The sequence below is a fragment of the Bombus impatiens genome, unplaced genomic scaffold (genome assembly GCF_000188095.3).
Source record: "Bombus impatiens unplaced genomic scaffold, BIMP_2.2 scf_1553, whole genome shotgun sequence".
In the NCBI taxonomy this organism is placed as follows: Eukaryota; Metazoa; Arthropoda; class Insecta; order Hymenoptera; family Apidae; genus Bombus; species Bombus impatiens.
Window position 1 is genome coordinate 38,916 of NT_177972.1, and position 17,449 is coordinate 56,364.

The following is a 17,449-nucleotide window of genomic DNA, read 5'->3' on the forward strand; positions in this document are numbered from 1 at the left end:
GCTACAATCAAGGATTAGAAGGAAAACAAGACTTACAATTCACGGCGAGTGTCACTCGCTTGCTAACGGCGGGCGGCACGTCGTTGCTAGCGATGCACAGATACGCCCCCATTTGTCGCCTCTCGACACGATGGAATTGCAGCAGCGAACCGTTGTAGGTCTCGTGCTTCTCGAAAGTGCTACCACCTGCGCACCGAGAAAACGTTTTCTGTCTGCATATTTTCTCGAAAATTGACCCCCTCCCATGCACACACACATACATACACACACACGCGCGCGCGCACACACACACACACACACACACGACATCCACTTACTCGCTTCAAGCAACGCCTCGCATTCTCTCGTATCCGTCGTTTTTCTATCTTCCTCGCGGATCGCTTTTCATTCAAGAACCTCAGTCGTCGACTTCTTTTTTCTTCGTTTTTACGCTCTCGATTCCGCGAAAGGCAGAGACACGATAATACATATTTGTGGGAAGCAGCGGGCATGCGAAGATCGTTAGCAAAGGACGAAGAATTCACTCGTCACTGCACTTCGTTCTCTTCCGTATTTTCCCTTTAGTTTTAGAGACGCGTTTTATCTCGAATCATCGCGACAAGAACATTACGGTTACGGTTATTGTTATTACAGTCAACGGAACACGGTTAAATATTTGTGTCGCGTTTTCAATTTCGCTATTGACATCCCCTTAAGCAGAAACTCGTTCTGCACGATAACGAGCTGCTGCTTTTACGTGCTTTCAAAATATTTTAACGTCCGCGATAAATAGAATGCGTACGAAATTGAATTATTTGTAATTCCGCTAATACGTACAAACTAATTTTGGAAAGCCTGTCGAGTGTTTTTGGCGGAAAGCAAACTTAAATACGCGATATCATCCAGTAATTGTTACCTATACTTCAGCCACGTGTCCGGATGATTCGCTCAAGTTTACAAGGCAGTTACGCGATAAAAGAAATTAAATATGTATACAATCGCAATACCTATGATTAACTTTGAAATAATGTTAATTGCAGTAAAGATAACTTAAGAACGTAAAGAACGTCGAATTTCGACGACTATGATTGTCAAAGCTGACCATTTTATTTCTGATGGCGTTACGTGGCAAAGATGAGACGAGTGAGAAATACCGAAAGATAACGCAACGAAAACGCGATGAGAAGCTCTGGTGCTGCAAGCCGAAAGGACAGTCAAGAATGAAAGATTGCCGACGGAAAGCCGCGAAATGGAAAGAACATTATTTCTCAAGACAAGAAGTTGCAACTTTTCGGATTTAAACGAATCCAGGTAAAACTTTTAACTAGGTCGAAACCACAGACTAATGCAATTGAACGAAGAAACTACCGTCAAAGTGGAGTGGGTGAACGGAAGTACGCCGCGCGTAAGGGAAAGGAAACAAGAGAGAGTGAGAGTGAGGAGGAAAGGAAGAGAAAGAGAGGGAGAGAGCGCGAGATAGCCGGAAGCCTGACGCACAACGCAAGCGAAAGAAGAGACGAGAAGATATATGCTTAATTCACTACTTAGGTTGCTAACGAGTTTCTTAAGTGAGCGAACGCTAACGAGTTTGTAAAGCTCGTAAGAAAAGCGTCATCGTCAGGTAGGAAAGCGACGCAGGTTGCACGCGAGCAATGTTTTTGTGTATTTTGAAAAAAAGCATCGATACAATCTAAATATGCTATGCAAATTGCACGTTTCGTCCCATTTAACAACTTTAATAATTCTTATTTGTTCAAAATACTTACTTGTGTATTCTTTTTATTTCATTGCATATGATTAGTTAAATTCTATTTGCAATTTAATATACATGGTTGATTATTTATCGATGCATATTAATAACGGCAAATCTGTTGTGGATGAATTTTCTTTAATAAAGGACCATCCAAGTATTAATATCATTCTCGCGGTAAATGTCATTAAAGAATGATTCAGTTTCGTAGTAAATTTCTGTTTGCCCCATTAACTCGTAAGTACGTTCATTCGTGCGTTGGGACGAACGTTAATAGCGGTCTTCACAACGACAATCGTTAACTGCCTGTGGATGAAGAAAAATATGCAAAGTAAAAAGGACAAATACTGCGAGTCTTGAACGTTTCAGCCTAAGGGTAAGTGGAAGGAGGTAGTGCAACTACCTCGGCCAAAGTTTTGCCAACTCGAGGCCCTGCGGCAGAAACTACCACGTGCCTTCTACTCTATGTGTGTACAAACGATGTTATACGTACACGCACGGTATATATACTCTTCTAGGCCGTACAAGCGTAAGCTCCGTGGTTCGTTTTACGTGTCCCTACAGCGTATGTAAGTACACGGACTCTAACTCTTACCCTGGATGTGTGTGTCATACAAGATACCATGAAGAGGATTCTCATCCTCTGTTTCTTTACACGCGCATCCGCTGTTTCTGTCTTCGAGTTCAAGAGGTGAAACTTGTTTCAACGACCTGCCTCTTTATACCCACTTTACCATGTTCTTATGCTCAATCTGTGTGCCTACGGTCGAAAATTTCTCGGCTTTTGATTTCGTATTTTTCGCTTCTTATACGATGCCATCGAAAAGAATAACACATAAAACAGTTTATGCTACTTATTAATCGTTCTTTACAGCCAATTTTGCAAAGTTTATTTCTAGTAGTTTATCTAATGCTGTAGCTATTACCTTGTGTTAATTTATTTGATCTTTCTGCAATATATTTGCCAAAGATTAATCTATTTTCATGGAACGAACATATATCTCGTCTATATTTGTACAAACAGCAGTAAGCTTCGTTTTCTTACGATCATATTTCTCTTTGTAACCAAATAAATATGTTGATATATTCAATGTTTAATTTATATTTAACGGTAGGTGTAGATTAATCTAAAGTGCCAGCGAACGTAGAATAATATTCTAAAATAGTTACCTTTTCAAATAGAAGAATTATTCTGAAATTAATATTTTTCCATTGAAAATTACTGTAAAATCCGGCAATAAATCGGCGTTATCAAACATGTTCGCTCAATTTTCTCCACCACAAATAAAACTTATTTCGATCATTAAATAAATACAGCATATACTTAATAAAGTTGTATAATCGTAAGAGGGACAAACATGATGGTAATAATTCTTTTTGCAGGCGAAGGTCTACGTTAATTTTAGCGATTCGAAGGTTAATTTTGCCTCCTTGAATGGAATGCTCAATTTTGCATAAGATATTCCACGTTGAATTCTACTTTATTTGTAAGCAATTATTTATTTCCCGAAGGAAAATTTGATATTGACAATTTTATGAGCACAGGATGGGAAGGTTGTAAATGTTAAAAGATCAAAAATCTATCGATGCTTATTAATTACATTCTTAGAAGATAATTATTTGCGAATTATACTTTGGATCGTCATGACGTTGAAATGTTCAATTATTTCCTTATGCTTCTTTTCTACGTATCCTAATAGATTTTTGCGTGTAACGTTATCTCTATCGTCTCTATCTTCTCTATCAGTCCCTTTGATTTTTATAGTTGGACTGACTTCATCAGCAGAAGAGGTCTCCAAAAACGAGAATATTTGCATTATACGACCCAGGTCTGAGAGAATTACTCGGCTGAGAAGCTAAATTATTCAGAAGTGATGAAAACGAAGACAATTGCGCACTTGGTACAAGAAATGATATAAAATATCAAATTCCAAGAGTAAAAAACATGCTTAAAGGAATGTTACGACCAGACGGGCTTCTTCTTGCTCACGAAGTGAATTGTAGAAACGAAGAATGTTATGAATGGTTCGAGATTATGAGTCAGTTATTTCAGACACAAATCTATTGCAAAGATTTATTACGCAGAGAGGAAAATGTCAGAGAACTGGGCGTTTTAATATAATAACGATCCGAAATAAAATATTTAAATGGTTCAACGCGGGTTATCTGTTAGAAATTGTAACGGCTTAAAAAGTTAATAACTGGCCGGTTCAATCTTCGCATCTGAATTCGATTGAGCATTTATGGCGGAAGCTGAAACTCCGCATAGACAGAATCAAACATTCAAACAAGCCAGAATTATTTAAAGCCATAAGGGAAGAATAAAATGAAAACCTTCCAGACTTCAGATTTTTAACTGACTTCGTGTTTCGCTGTTATGTCACTTTTTCCGGTCCAATATCCACCATATAAATGGTGTTTCTTTTATTATATTATTAAATATTATATTATTATTAATATATTATTAATATATTATTTAGTATTATATCATCGGATAAATCACACGTTATTTCTGTAAGACACACGGCCGCAAATTCTTAACCTCATTAATTTAACAATTTCGTCGATAAATAGCTAGGTGATGAAAAAATATTGTTCCTTTGTTGCAGCTGTTGTTTCTTGGATTGCATTATATCCTCGTACAGGTATCCCTCGTACAACACGGTAGTTAGGTTGCAAAAAATGCCGCGTTATGCGATCCGTGTTATACGAAACAAAGAACTGTTAGATTAACAAGAGTATATTATTATTTTATATCTACGAGAAATATGTTTGTTAAAATAACTAATAATTGATTAAAAATATTATTTTCTAATTGCAATAAACAAATTTTTAACTATAGGGAGCTAAAGGGAATTTAAAATTTCTATATTCTGAAATCCCGTATGAAAATTTCACAATACACGAGTTTACTCGAACGAAAATTATCGAATGACGGTGGTTGCGTTTAAAAATTCTGATTACGTGCCTTTTGTACGGGGATTTCTCCAACAGTATTCAAGCGGGTCCGTGTCGTTAGAGTATTGTGTGGGTGCGATACCAATATTTCTAGTATTTAAAATTACTCCAATATTGTTTTTTGAAGTTTAAAGCAAAATGTTCCTCTAGATGAAACTTTTTTCATACCGCTGTATCGTTGAATACGTGTTCCAATAAGATGGATCAAGTTGAATATCTCAGAAGCAATGAGATTTAGAATAAACGTACTTGTTTCATTTTTATCCTTTGATCAATCAATTGACAATTGGATATTTCATTAGAAAAAAGAATATTTCCTGCAAATATAAAAGTTTTCTAATTCCTTGATCGGTATTTAAAATAACCGAGATATTTGAAGCGACCAGAGCTAGTGGAATATTCTGCCTCCCAGATCAATGGAACGTACAAGTATAGATATATCACTTGTGGTATTAATGCAAACTTAAAAATTGTCGTTTAAATTGTCTTTCCTTTGGACTGATTCTACCATGTGTATACTAAATGCAATCCTTTCTTTCGATGGCACATATGTGATTTACGTAAAGTAACGTATATTAATTAATCGATTATGTATTAAACGATTACTAATTCACAAGCGTATAATTCGTTTAGTTAAGTACTATGAGACACTTGGAATTTCCTTATGATAGTAAGCTATTTGTGTGTACATTAATATGTATATATACATATAGTCATAGTCTTAGGTGTAACTAGGTACGCATATAAAATCATATTATTCTAGTAAGTCCTCCTTTTCGTGCGAGCAGGTCTTCAACGTAACTAGGATATTAGTTTCGTCTAATTACCCTATTAACATGAAACTAATGTAAAGTCACATGGTGCTGAATAGCGAATATCCTTTGGTGTATACTTACGACATCGAACAGCCTAGCAGTTATGTATGTTTGAAACTGCTATACGCGTACTATCGTGCAGTAAGCAGCAGGGTATTGCACGAACAGTAGATATACGAACGTTAATCCTCAAAATCATGTACAATTTCGAAACGAGTCTAGATTTCATAGTAGAATAAAAGCTTCGGTTTGAAACACTGAAGTTTCACGATGTTAAAAACTTCATCTCTCAACGAGATTACCCACCTTCGTATCATTTTATATCGCGCGTGTTTCAAAGCCTGTTTCAGCTATGAATATCAATTCGATAGTTTGACTTTTGTCATTTCTCTTCTTACTCGTTTAACGTTTAACGTTCTAACTATTCGAATGATTGACAAGTGACGTTTATAGGTTTCCATCGATGAACATTTAAAGTACACAAATCTGATAGAAGTTTCATGAGAATAAAGCGCAACAGTTCAAATGCAGTCGACAAAATTCGATTAAAGAAATCCGATTGAAAAAGCGATACCTTAGAAAGGAGAAAAACAAGTTGGAAGAGCTGCGAACCAGACAAGACAAAGTTTCATCTGTTTTATTGTCAGATTTGAAGCTTCTGTTCGTAATACGTAATCGATACTGCGGAAATAACAATAAAGCAAAAGAAACGACAGTGTCTTGGTAATATCTTACAAACGTAAACGTCGAAAAGTGCTTGTAAATATGCGTGACGTACGAAAGGAGCAGAAACGAAAATGCGTTTATCCAAAATAATATGCAGGGATTGGAGACGCGTGTAGCGTGTAGTGTCGTTTGGCGCATGTCGTCAAATACGTTTAAAATACAAATGTAACTTTAGATGCGCTACTCTTCGATATTGAAAACGTTCTTATAGCGAACGAGTGTTACGTCGTATGAAATGAAACGTAACAAAATATGAAACAGGCAAAACAAAAAATGACGAGAGGAAAAAAGAGGAAACATTACATGCGTCACCAGCCACAGTTGCGATATTAAAAATACAAGGGTATTGGAAATACATGATTGAAAGCATAACGCAATGTGATAAAACGACCACTGAAAACCGCAAAAACGACAAGTTCGAATGTTACGCGTTCCGCATTCCGTTATTGATTTTAGCGACATAAAGCAGCGAAGCAGCGATTACCGATCATAACCATTGTAATAAAGCTGAGTTCGGGCAAAGGAGAAAGATGAAAACAGGCAAGCGACAGAAATGCGAACAAAGGAAGTAATGGGTAGCAAACGAAATTAAACCTTCGTCGTCCCTCTGCCTTTCCTTTCTTTTTTTTTTTCTTTTTTTCTTTTTCACGAAGCGGTAAGTGAAAGAGGTCTGTCCGCGAAGATACCCACGAGTTTTATAGTGTCATTATGTACCAGCAGAAGAGGCCCTTATGAGAATAGGTTCTCCGTCTTCCCTTCGCCAGGATACTCTTGGAGTCGGCCTTCCCGTTGCACGACAGCTTAGAGTTGCATTGTCACCTTCCGAAACTGCCAAGTCGGCGCTGGTATCACCTCCATAGACGATATCCGGCGGTACTGTCCAACAAATGTCAAGAAGATATACAATCATCATTCTTTCTGTTATTAGAACAATCACAGTCGACGATGATACGTCTCATGCAAAAAGGGAATTTTCTTTGGTTCACTTCGTTCTATCTCACGCATTCTTCGTAAAAGTTCATCTCGAAATAACAGGTAACAGGTTTTAATCTACCTATGGTAGGGTACGATGAATTCAATATGCAAATACTTTTATATCGCAAAATATTTCCTTTGCCATTGAGACTGAGGATACATAAGAAGCATTTCAAGATTTATCTAGACTTTTAGTAAAAATATATAAAAGCGATGTATAGCAAAAAATTACATTTCCTTTCCAAAATATCAAGATATTTTGTGCGTCTTCGTTTGATATTTAAATATTATCCTCACATGCGTAAATTTCGTATGTACGCGTATATAGCTGCTCGCTAAAATATTCGTATATTTTTTATCAACATGTTAGACACGTATGTTATACGAAGTGTTTTAAAATTTCGTTAGCTGAAATGACGCTCAAATATCATGTTAAATAATAAAGTAAAAAATAAAATATATACATTTCTATTAAATAAGATATTTAATAGAAATATTATAGTATTTTGCAGCTGCCATGGAAGGATCTAAAGAGACAATTTTTAACATTTGTTATAAGATTAAAGTGACTATGCATATTGGATATTAGTCTTTTACTAAACATTAGTTTGTTAAATATAAGACTTCATTTGCACACTTTAATTTTTTTTAGAAGGCTTACTTGTTATTGACAGCATTTTGTACCTAAATGGTATAAATCATTATAATCAGTTTGACGATATTTTGTATAATTTACTTATATATACAAGGTAACTTAATGCGAATATGAATAAACGAACATAATTTTATGATTCATTCGAAGATAATATTACTGACTTTATTTTTTCTTGTCTCAATTGAGAATATATTTCTGTGAATATATAATGTAAAGATAAAAAAGTAATTCAAAATACTAGGGTTTGAAATGAATATACTTAAACTAAATTATAAATGTAATTATATACGTACATTCATATGTGTCTACATATATAATAATTTATTTAATTTAGTATATAATTTTTAAATATAATATACATGTAATAAATAATATAAAAATGTATAATATGTAATAAGTAATGTCTAATAAATATAATAAACAAATGTAATAAATAAATGTATGATAATATAAATTTATAAACGTCACAAATTTTCAAGCTTTAAATTACACACATACATATAATTTTTCTAAAGAAAATTTCTTCGCGTTACTTTTCTCTCTTTATTTATAATCATTATCTGGAAATTATTTAAGAAAATTGTTTCGATGAAGTGAATGCATTGATGGATAAGTATAACTTACCCTAGTACGTGTTGTTATTTATATGTTAACAAATGTAAATCTATTCTTTTTTTTCGATAATGAAATTGCATAGCTAAACTTGTAGCAACAGTGTATTCTCGTAAGTCAAAGAATAAGATATTTTACATTTTAATGGAAAGCTCCATGAAACCGATTAATAATTTCCTTCTTTGACGTGAACATATTCCTTTAATCACAGATTATGTAGAAGCTTTTGAAAGGTAAACGAGATGCAGTGTAATATTCCATAGTAAAAAGTGGTAAAACTAAGGAAGAAAGAAATTATGTCAAAGTTCGAAATTGATGAAAGACTTTTGTAGGTTAAAGTTCTCAAAAGATCCTTCTGTTCCGTAGGCACAACCCTAGGCGGAGGATATTATAATGAGACGGTATTTAATGTTTAGTCGGTATAGGTAACTAGACTCGATTTAGGAGTAGTAAGAGATAGAGGCGGACTAAGAAATTGCTAATGTTCGGAACGTTGAGAACATAATAATTATCCCTTCAATGAACGCCTCTCGACGTTAAATGGCGAGAAAAGGAAATGGAAATAATGGTGGAAAAGGAAAAAAAAGGAAGATGTGCGTTTCATTGCTCGTTACATTGCCGTATAATATATTCCATCCAATGCAAATTGGAATTTATGTGGAAGAATAGTAAGAATATTTTATACGTTCCAATAAAATACGATCGTTTATTATCGCATCAAAAGGTATACGTATAATCGCTTATTAAAATATTGCAACGATTCCAGTTTAAAATCCTGCAAATTACTACTGATTGATCTTTAGATTTCATTTGGATTATTTAAAAAAACATGTTTTTTTTCTTTTAAACCTTGATCATTTATCAAGTTTATTTAATGTATATTGTAGGATGTTGTATACAGTTATTGCATTTTTGTATGAAGCTTTGGTTAAGAATCATATAATTTTGGAATCTCAGAAGATTCCATTTTCGACTAATCTAAGTCCACGTTCCTTCTTACTCTGATTCTGAAATTTGACCAGTTTTCAGCAAAAATATCCCTGTGGATATGCTTCTCGATTTTCGATCAATTGGTAGTTTAGAATACCGGTCTTCCAGCAATTAGCAGCACCTCTGTAGTGTGCATCCAAATCCGAGAGTTACGATCCACGTGCTAAGGGTGTTGATTCTCCAAGCAATATTGTAACACGGTGTAATTGCTATTGAGCAGGCGACGATGAGTCCCTAATTACTTATTAAGGTTCGTTCATCGACCCTTCGGATCGCGAACCTAATAGCGTACCTTCCATCAACACACAGCCTCAAAAGTGGCAGATATCCGTGTTCGTGTTAGAAAGTTCGCCAATTATAAAAATAATCCGAACGTCTGAAAATACACGATTTTCTCATGCGGAATTGGAACGTGTTAGAAATTATTTTGTATCATTAAGAAATAGATTCGTCACGAGATTCTTTTGCAATTCCACCAAGTTCGAAATCTGTATTTTTTGCATTCTCACATTAACTATACTAAACACACCACCGATCATAGCAAGTTCTAGAATATATTTTTGATTAACGTATCATTTTATTCGCACGACATGTGTTTTATAATGTAAAATGATAAATGAAGTATAATTTATTCGAGTTTTTCAATAAATGTAACGAGTAAGAGTAACTAATATTTAATGGCTAGCACTGTATATTAATTGCTCCTTTTATTCTATGTAATTCGTTGATTAATAGAAGGTCGTCGGTTTTAGTTTCGAGAGTTGTTCAATTATAGGACTTGTGTGGCTGCTTCTGTGGGGAAGGAAGCCATTATTACAGTTTCCTTTTTATTTTTTAGTTCCCACTTTTATGGAAACGTAATTAATGGTACTATTTGCAATCTTGAAATGAGTTTGCCTGAGATCATTTAGAAGGTTATTATTCAATATTACTTTCTCAGTATCTTTCCTCTTGCGTCGGTTTTTTTTTGTGGATCCTGCAGCTGTAGCAACTGATTTAATGTAATGTAATTAATTGGAAGTTTTATTTTTATTTCGTTCTGATTGTAACAGTTAAAAAAAATATATATATATATGTTGCAACAATATATGTTCTGAAATACATACAATTTTAATGATACTATTTCCAGGTTGAAAGCGATTTTGGAAATTTTTCATTTGCGACTAACGAGTTTTGATTTCTAACGTATGAGTGTTATTTTCATTATTTGTTCGAGTTTAAGATTCGTTTCTTGATAATATAAAATATCAGGCCGACATTTGTTAAGTTAAATCTGCAATTGTGGCAGTGTGTCGAGATAAGCGAGAAAAGAAACCATTCAAGTCCTAACGAAGTATCCCTATTGCCATTCTCGGTTACGAAACATACGTACTTACATACACATATATGTATTAGTTGTATAGCGATTCTATAAATCCATTTTCTGTCTCTGTGTTAGCAAGTGATTTACAATCAAATTATACTATTGTATTTCTGTGCGATGTGCACATTATAAGTAGGATAATGGATTTGTGCAAGAGCATTATTAATATGTGATTACGTGTTAATACATTTGAAAGATCATTATTAAGTTCTTTTGGAATGGTTGGATTTCGAATAACATATTAATTAATTTACGTATCCAGGTATTATATATATATATATACATATATATATTTTAGCAAATTTATCAGATTGGGATACCACAGAAAATTTGATTGCGGAATATTAATTTTGGTTTTTGCTGGCTAAGTTATGTCGCCAATATTTCAATGTGGACATTTTACAATTTTCTGCATCCGTTACATTTATATATTAATGATTTACATATTAATAGAGTACGCTCTTCCGCTACCAGTAACGTATTTGTAATTTATTATGGAATTTCTAGTTGTAACTCGATTGTAGATGGGAGCATGCCCGTAGGTTGTGTGCAATAGCGTTTCTGAAATTTAGTAAAGTCGGTAGAGTTTACGTTATCTGGTGCTGTGTCGAGTAGAATCTACTTGTATGACTTTTCATTGTAACGAAATAGCTAATTTTGCTGGTAACTGTGAATTATCCGCATTAGATTTTTTCACAATATGTGATACTGAAATCTTGTGCATCAATAAACATTTATCGCCTATAAATAACACTTTAAATTATGGGATGGACTAATCTTTAAATATCAAGCCGTAAAAATGGCAAGCTCAATGCTCTACTGATTTGATCTTCCTTTTTTTTTTTTTTAATTTCTTAAACGAGTTCATGCTGGTGATACATTTGATGAATCGATGTACATCTCCGTGTATAAATATCAGGTCGCTTGCTAGTTCCATATAAAACGTGGTAATCGATCTAGATTATCAGGCAAAGCAAAATTTTGCATCGACAGAAGATAACTATTTGAAATATACGATAAAAGTTGGCAGACACTTTTTCCAACAGTTACATAAAAATAGTGCATTGCGGCCTTCCCATTCTACCCAAAATCTGAATTTTATTTATAGAATCATTTGCAGTATTCGTAGGGTCGGATAATGATAAAAGGATATAAATAAAAATTTGACGAAACAGTCATCAAAAGACACGGCGGGTAAAAATGGAACAAGAATCTAATTTAATTGCACGTATGTATAATTGTTGAAATTATTATAATATCGAGTATGTGTGTTATTCATAGTCTAGGATTTTAAACGAGATAATAAAACTTAACTTTTTGATGATTTCCTAATGATTTACCTAAGGCAACCTTTCGTCTCAATACCTAGAAAAAGGTTTAATAGTTTTAGTTCTAAGCAGCTGTTGTTAATAATAATATTTTGATTCTATTTTCACGTAACTTATCATTTTTTGCCAAAATTTGCGTTTTTTGCAGTGATAGATCAGTTCTGCTTCGGGATTCGTATTTGCAACCAAATAGTATCACATAGTGAGTACTACAGGATTCAGAAAGATTTTAATTTATCGGACAATATAATTTGTAAGTCACAAATTAATGTCTGATTAAGTCATGACTGACATGTTTTATCATATTCATAATACGATGCAATGACTTTTGCAGATTTACGTATAACGACAATACGTGAAAATATATTATTGCTCTGTTGTAACATTGGCAAAATATTTATATTGCTAATTAATAAAAATATATACATTGCTATGGAAGAAAATTTGGCCAACATTTGAAGAAACACTTATTGTAAATGAAATACATGCAATTTGTATCGTAAGACAGGGAAACCAGAGTTGTACGAAGACAGACAAATAGGTGGATCGATTTATTGGCAATGGCCCAATGACATTGGTTTTGCTTTTTTTCCGGACGTGGAAATTGTGTCTAGTGAAGCAACACAGAGTGCGAAAAAAGTCGTAAAAGAAATATTTCTTTTTAAGGGCGAGAAGAAGCTTGTACTTTCTTGACATCGGATGGTTAGTCGTTATAGTATTCTATTTAAATCAATAACTATCAACTAATTAAGCGTCAAAAACTATTGACGATATTGGCAGATGTTTCGAATAAACGTGTTATTACGGGAAACATAATTTGGCGTGAGTTAGCTATTTCGTAGATGGATGCATAAAGTGCGCTATACGAAGGGCAACTCTCTGTCTTCTTCATCGAAATCATATATTTTTATTGCATTAATAATTGATGTAAAAAGAACATTAAATCTCAAGTGATATTTTAACATCTTCCTTGGAAATTTTCGACTTCTATCTGCAACATCTGATAGTACTATTAAAAGCTTCGAAAATATTCACGAAGGAATTGATTTAAATAAGATATTCTGCATGCCTGTACAGAAGTATATGGAATGAGAAAACGAATTCCTTCGATTGCATAATTAAATCTAGTGATTTGAAACCCTAATTGTTTGATAGATTGTTCTAGGTAGAAGTCCAGTTAGCTTTCTCCATCGCTGGATCGCTACAGATTTAATATATTTTTCGTAACACGGGTTAAAGAAATAGTTACGTAACATCTTGAAGATTTTTATCTGACTTTAGGAAAATGGCACGGTTATCTCAATTTTCGATGACGGAAATATGGAACCATATTACATGCTTAAACTCTCACGTATAGACGAGTCACTTAACTTTCTACCCTTATCTCTGCCACTGTGAATTACTTGTACGCTATTTGTTAGATGAAAAACATATTTTGACTAAAAACCGTATGGTATCAGGCCAAAGAGTATAACGTAATATTTGATTAAATTTTTATTACGTTGCTTTTTTTATTGAAATGCCAGTTTGAGTTTATCAAAAATAGCATATGTCGTTCAGTTTCGCAGTTTGGAAGAGTATCGAACGCTGGGTAAAAAATTATTGCGGTGTATTTGTCTAGAAAACAGTAATTACCGAAGTATATTGTATGCCACATTTAGTGTCATACAAGTTTGTGAGAAAAATCTTTTTCATATAGCAAACGTTTCACTTGTAATCTAAGGTAGCAGAGTCAGGTAATCTACCCTGTACATCTATCCAAATAAACAAGAAATACATTGGATTTAATTTCTACGTCTTATATTTATTCTATGTAATTTTCAATAAGACTTTTCGTAAATACTACCGACCTAATTAGATTTTTTTTTTAGAAATATGTTTCATAAAAAATTATACAACTATACAATAATAAAATAAGATATACAAAAATGATACAATTAAATATTGTATTTTTTAACTTTTCCACGATATTTCAAATAAAGTGGTATACAACGAATTTGTACTGCTTATATTAGAAGCTTTATGACGAAATTATTTAAAGCAACAGTATAATGATTCATAAATTAAAGAGATACAATGTGATCCTTTTTAAATGGTTCTAAATTTGTATTTATTTTATTATACTATTTCCTTACTTACTCTTACAAAACTGAAATATTTATTACACCGTATTCAGTATTTAAATAAGAACATTTTCAAAGTAACGCCTTTATCACATCGATTTCAAATGGAAAAGCTAACTGGTAAGACTATTTAAATAATTTTCCAAGCAATTATTTCTAACAAGGTAAAAGTTTTATCATTGTAAACAGATTCGAGAGTCTACCTGCAGAATAGTTTCGATAACAAGATTAGCTAGTTATTCGGATTTCTTTGTGCCTCGATCATGACAATTTACTACCACAGTAATTTAAATTGCGCCGGTATTTGAATAGAAAGATTAAATGTTCGATTACCATATTAACCCTTCGTCATTTTGCGAAGTAACATTCATTACAGTCTCCGCTAATTGCAGTATATTTCATTGCGGCACCATATATGTATAATTTGTACGATTTAAACCCTGTCCAATCCTATTGCGTGCATTAAATAGCATGAGAAATTGTGGAAACCGTTTACGTCATCACGATCTAAAACGCAATACTGAATCTTTAAATTAATATAATTAACCTCGTTTATTTAAATATTTCAACTTTTGCGTAGCTTATCATAAATTCCACGTTTCACGAAATTTTTTTGCGCGTTTCGCTTCGATGGAACAAGAAAATATGCCGATTAACAGCAAAAATACTTCGTCGATTTCAGTTTTTCAACGTAGATGCGGTGTAAAATCCTAATTAATAGCAATTATATTTGTTCACTATTTCTGCTCTGACTAGTTGATACACATATCAGGTCTTTGCCCGAGACATTATATAATGTATGACCTTCTATAAAAATAAAATTTTTAACAATGAAAATTTTGCGAATTTCTACTGGCTTGGCAAACGTTCTGTAGTTCGTGAAACGATTGTTACACAGCGAAATTGTAAAGCTTCTGACCCCTCGATACTGTACAACTTTCATTTGAAACGTTTTTTCGTATTTCTGATAGTTACAGAAATAATCGAGTATAGATACTCAAACGGACATACTGTACGTATGTGCGTTTCGGCTTCATCAATTATTGTTTTTGCCGAACGCGTATACGAATTTATGGGCTACGTTGATATTACATATACAACATATACGTATGTATATACGTCAATCGTCCTCAAAGAAATAACAAATTAAATATTAAAATTAAATAATATTTAAATTGTTTCGTTTCAATGTTTATACAAATTTATCTCAATTTGAACGTATATATTTATATATTTGTAATGCGATCCGATAAGCAGTGGTGCTTCACGCCGATAAGAAGACATCGCTCGGAGATGAGATCATATTGTCTCGCTAATAGCAAATCGCTGTACATATCGTGATAGCGATTTATATATTTTATAATTATTATTATATGTATATTATGAAGCTTTATAATTCAGATTCATATTTTTGACACCTGCCTCCTTTTGTCATAGGTTAATGTTTCGCACACCCAAACCTTACTCGATAAATGCTCCTTAAAAAGGTGAGAACCGTATCAAAATCCATCTAGTGTTATTTTTATTATATTATTTTATATTATTTTATTATACGATTATCATTAATTTTATTTTATAGTATGTATAGATACATGCAATGATACATATAATAGTATTTGTAACACAAAGAAAGCATTTGTTATTAGCAGAGGTTCTGTTCAAATAAAAGAATGTTCGGATGGAAAAATGTTTCGATATTAGAACAATGGATTCGAATAATGGAGGTTCGAATATGGGAAGCCGTACGATGTTAATCAAAATAAAGAAGAATTGCTTTTTATGAAATGTAAACAATTCTTACCTAAAATATCCAAACATCCGAGTTCTGATATCATGGGGCTGGTGTTAATCTGACACATGTAACAATCTCTATCCGACTCCTTCAACTGACGAATGTGCAGCCGCCACGTGCCGTTGACGACTTCCTCCGTGGCTTGGCTACTTCCTGTCACCCCGAAGGCGTTACCGGACGCTACGCCGGACCCGGAACATCCGCTGGTCTCATAGGAGACCGAGATACGTGCATTGTGCGTTACCGTTCTAGTGTGGACTGAGAGAATCGTCTGGTCCGAGGCACGTAGCCAGCCAACCTGGAAAATCCATTGTCATTTCCTTACCTTTGCCGTGCCAACGACCAACTCTTTACCGTAACAGAAATTTTCATGTAGTTGCTCGAATAATCTCAATACTAATGATTTTTCGATACATCTGCATATTGGATCGATTGAGACTTTTTGCTATTCTTTACGTATTAGGTTGTCTGAAAAGTGTCATTTTTCGCAAACATGTTTTTTACAACAATGCACCATTCAACAAACAGGAAACCAAGTCTGTGAAATGTCGCGGTGTTTATCTCAACAGAACAAAATGAATCGTACGTAATTCGACAAAATAACATAAATCAAAAAACGTTGTGCGTCTATTATTTCCTCATAATACGAAAGAAACCTTTCGGACAACCTAATATTTCCTTTGCGAATACTTTCTTTTGTACATGAATTTAATAATCGTATTTTCACGCTTTTCATTTCATTTTGCCTTTATCATACCATTTACGATAAGCGTGAGAACAATATAGGATCGATCATATTTATCATTTTTAAATTAACCAATCATTGATTCAATTATCGACTTAATTTGTCATCGTAGATTGTTGTTCGCCGCCTTGTATTTCGTAGGAATTGATGGACACGAAAATTAATCGAAAGCAGAGGAATATACTGGGGAGAATCGTGAGAGAAACGAGCAAGAAGCGAAATTCGACGAGAACGATCGATAAAGTAACGAAATGTAAATGCTTCGCGCACATAAATGCGGCTTTTTTTTAGAAAAATGGGACGACAACGAATGTGATATAGAAATATGAAAGTGTTGCGTGTGATTAATTTTAAAGTGAAAATTGATCGTTTATTCTTTTCTCGTTAGTTTCCCTTCGTTTCGGCAAGTACGACATATTGATCGACGAGAGAAAATATTCCACACACAGAAATCGCATTAATTTCTGTCGATTTTCGTTATACCATAATCCAGTCATCTTTAGAGCATTCAATTTGAAAATAATATGAAAGTAAAACAACGTTTATAAGTTTGGCTGTCATTTTCTCTCATAAAAGATCTCCGGAAACTATTTGGATCTGACTGGGGGCCGAGCTTATCTTAATCCATCCCTGCCTGC

At 33.7% G+C, this 17,449-nt stretch overlaps 1 protein-coding gene across 1 annotated transcript in view; it reads right to left on the reverse strand.

Annotated features, from left to right (window-relative positions):
* Positions 1–17,449, reverse strand: part of LOC100748025 (lachesin) — a 93,426-nt gene that overhangs the window by 8,622 nt on the left and 67,355 nt on the right. Inside the window, exons 3-5 of the mRNA XM_003494127.4 lie at positions 16,076–16,364; positions 6,943–7,104; positions 37–186 (exon numbers count right to left, since the gene is read on the reverse strand). Coding sequence (XP_003494175.1) covers positions 37–186; positions 6,943–7,104; positions 16,076–16,364 — 601 coding nt within the window. The remainder of the gene's footprint in view (positions 1–36; positions 187–6,942; positions 7,105–16,075; positions 16,365–17,449) is intronic.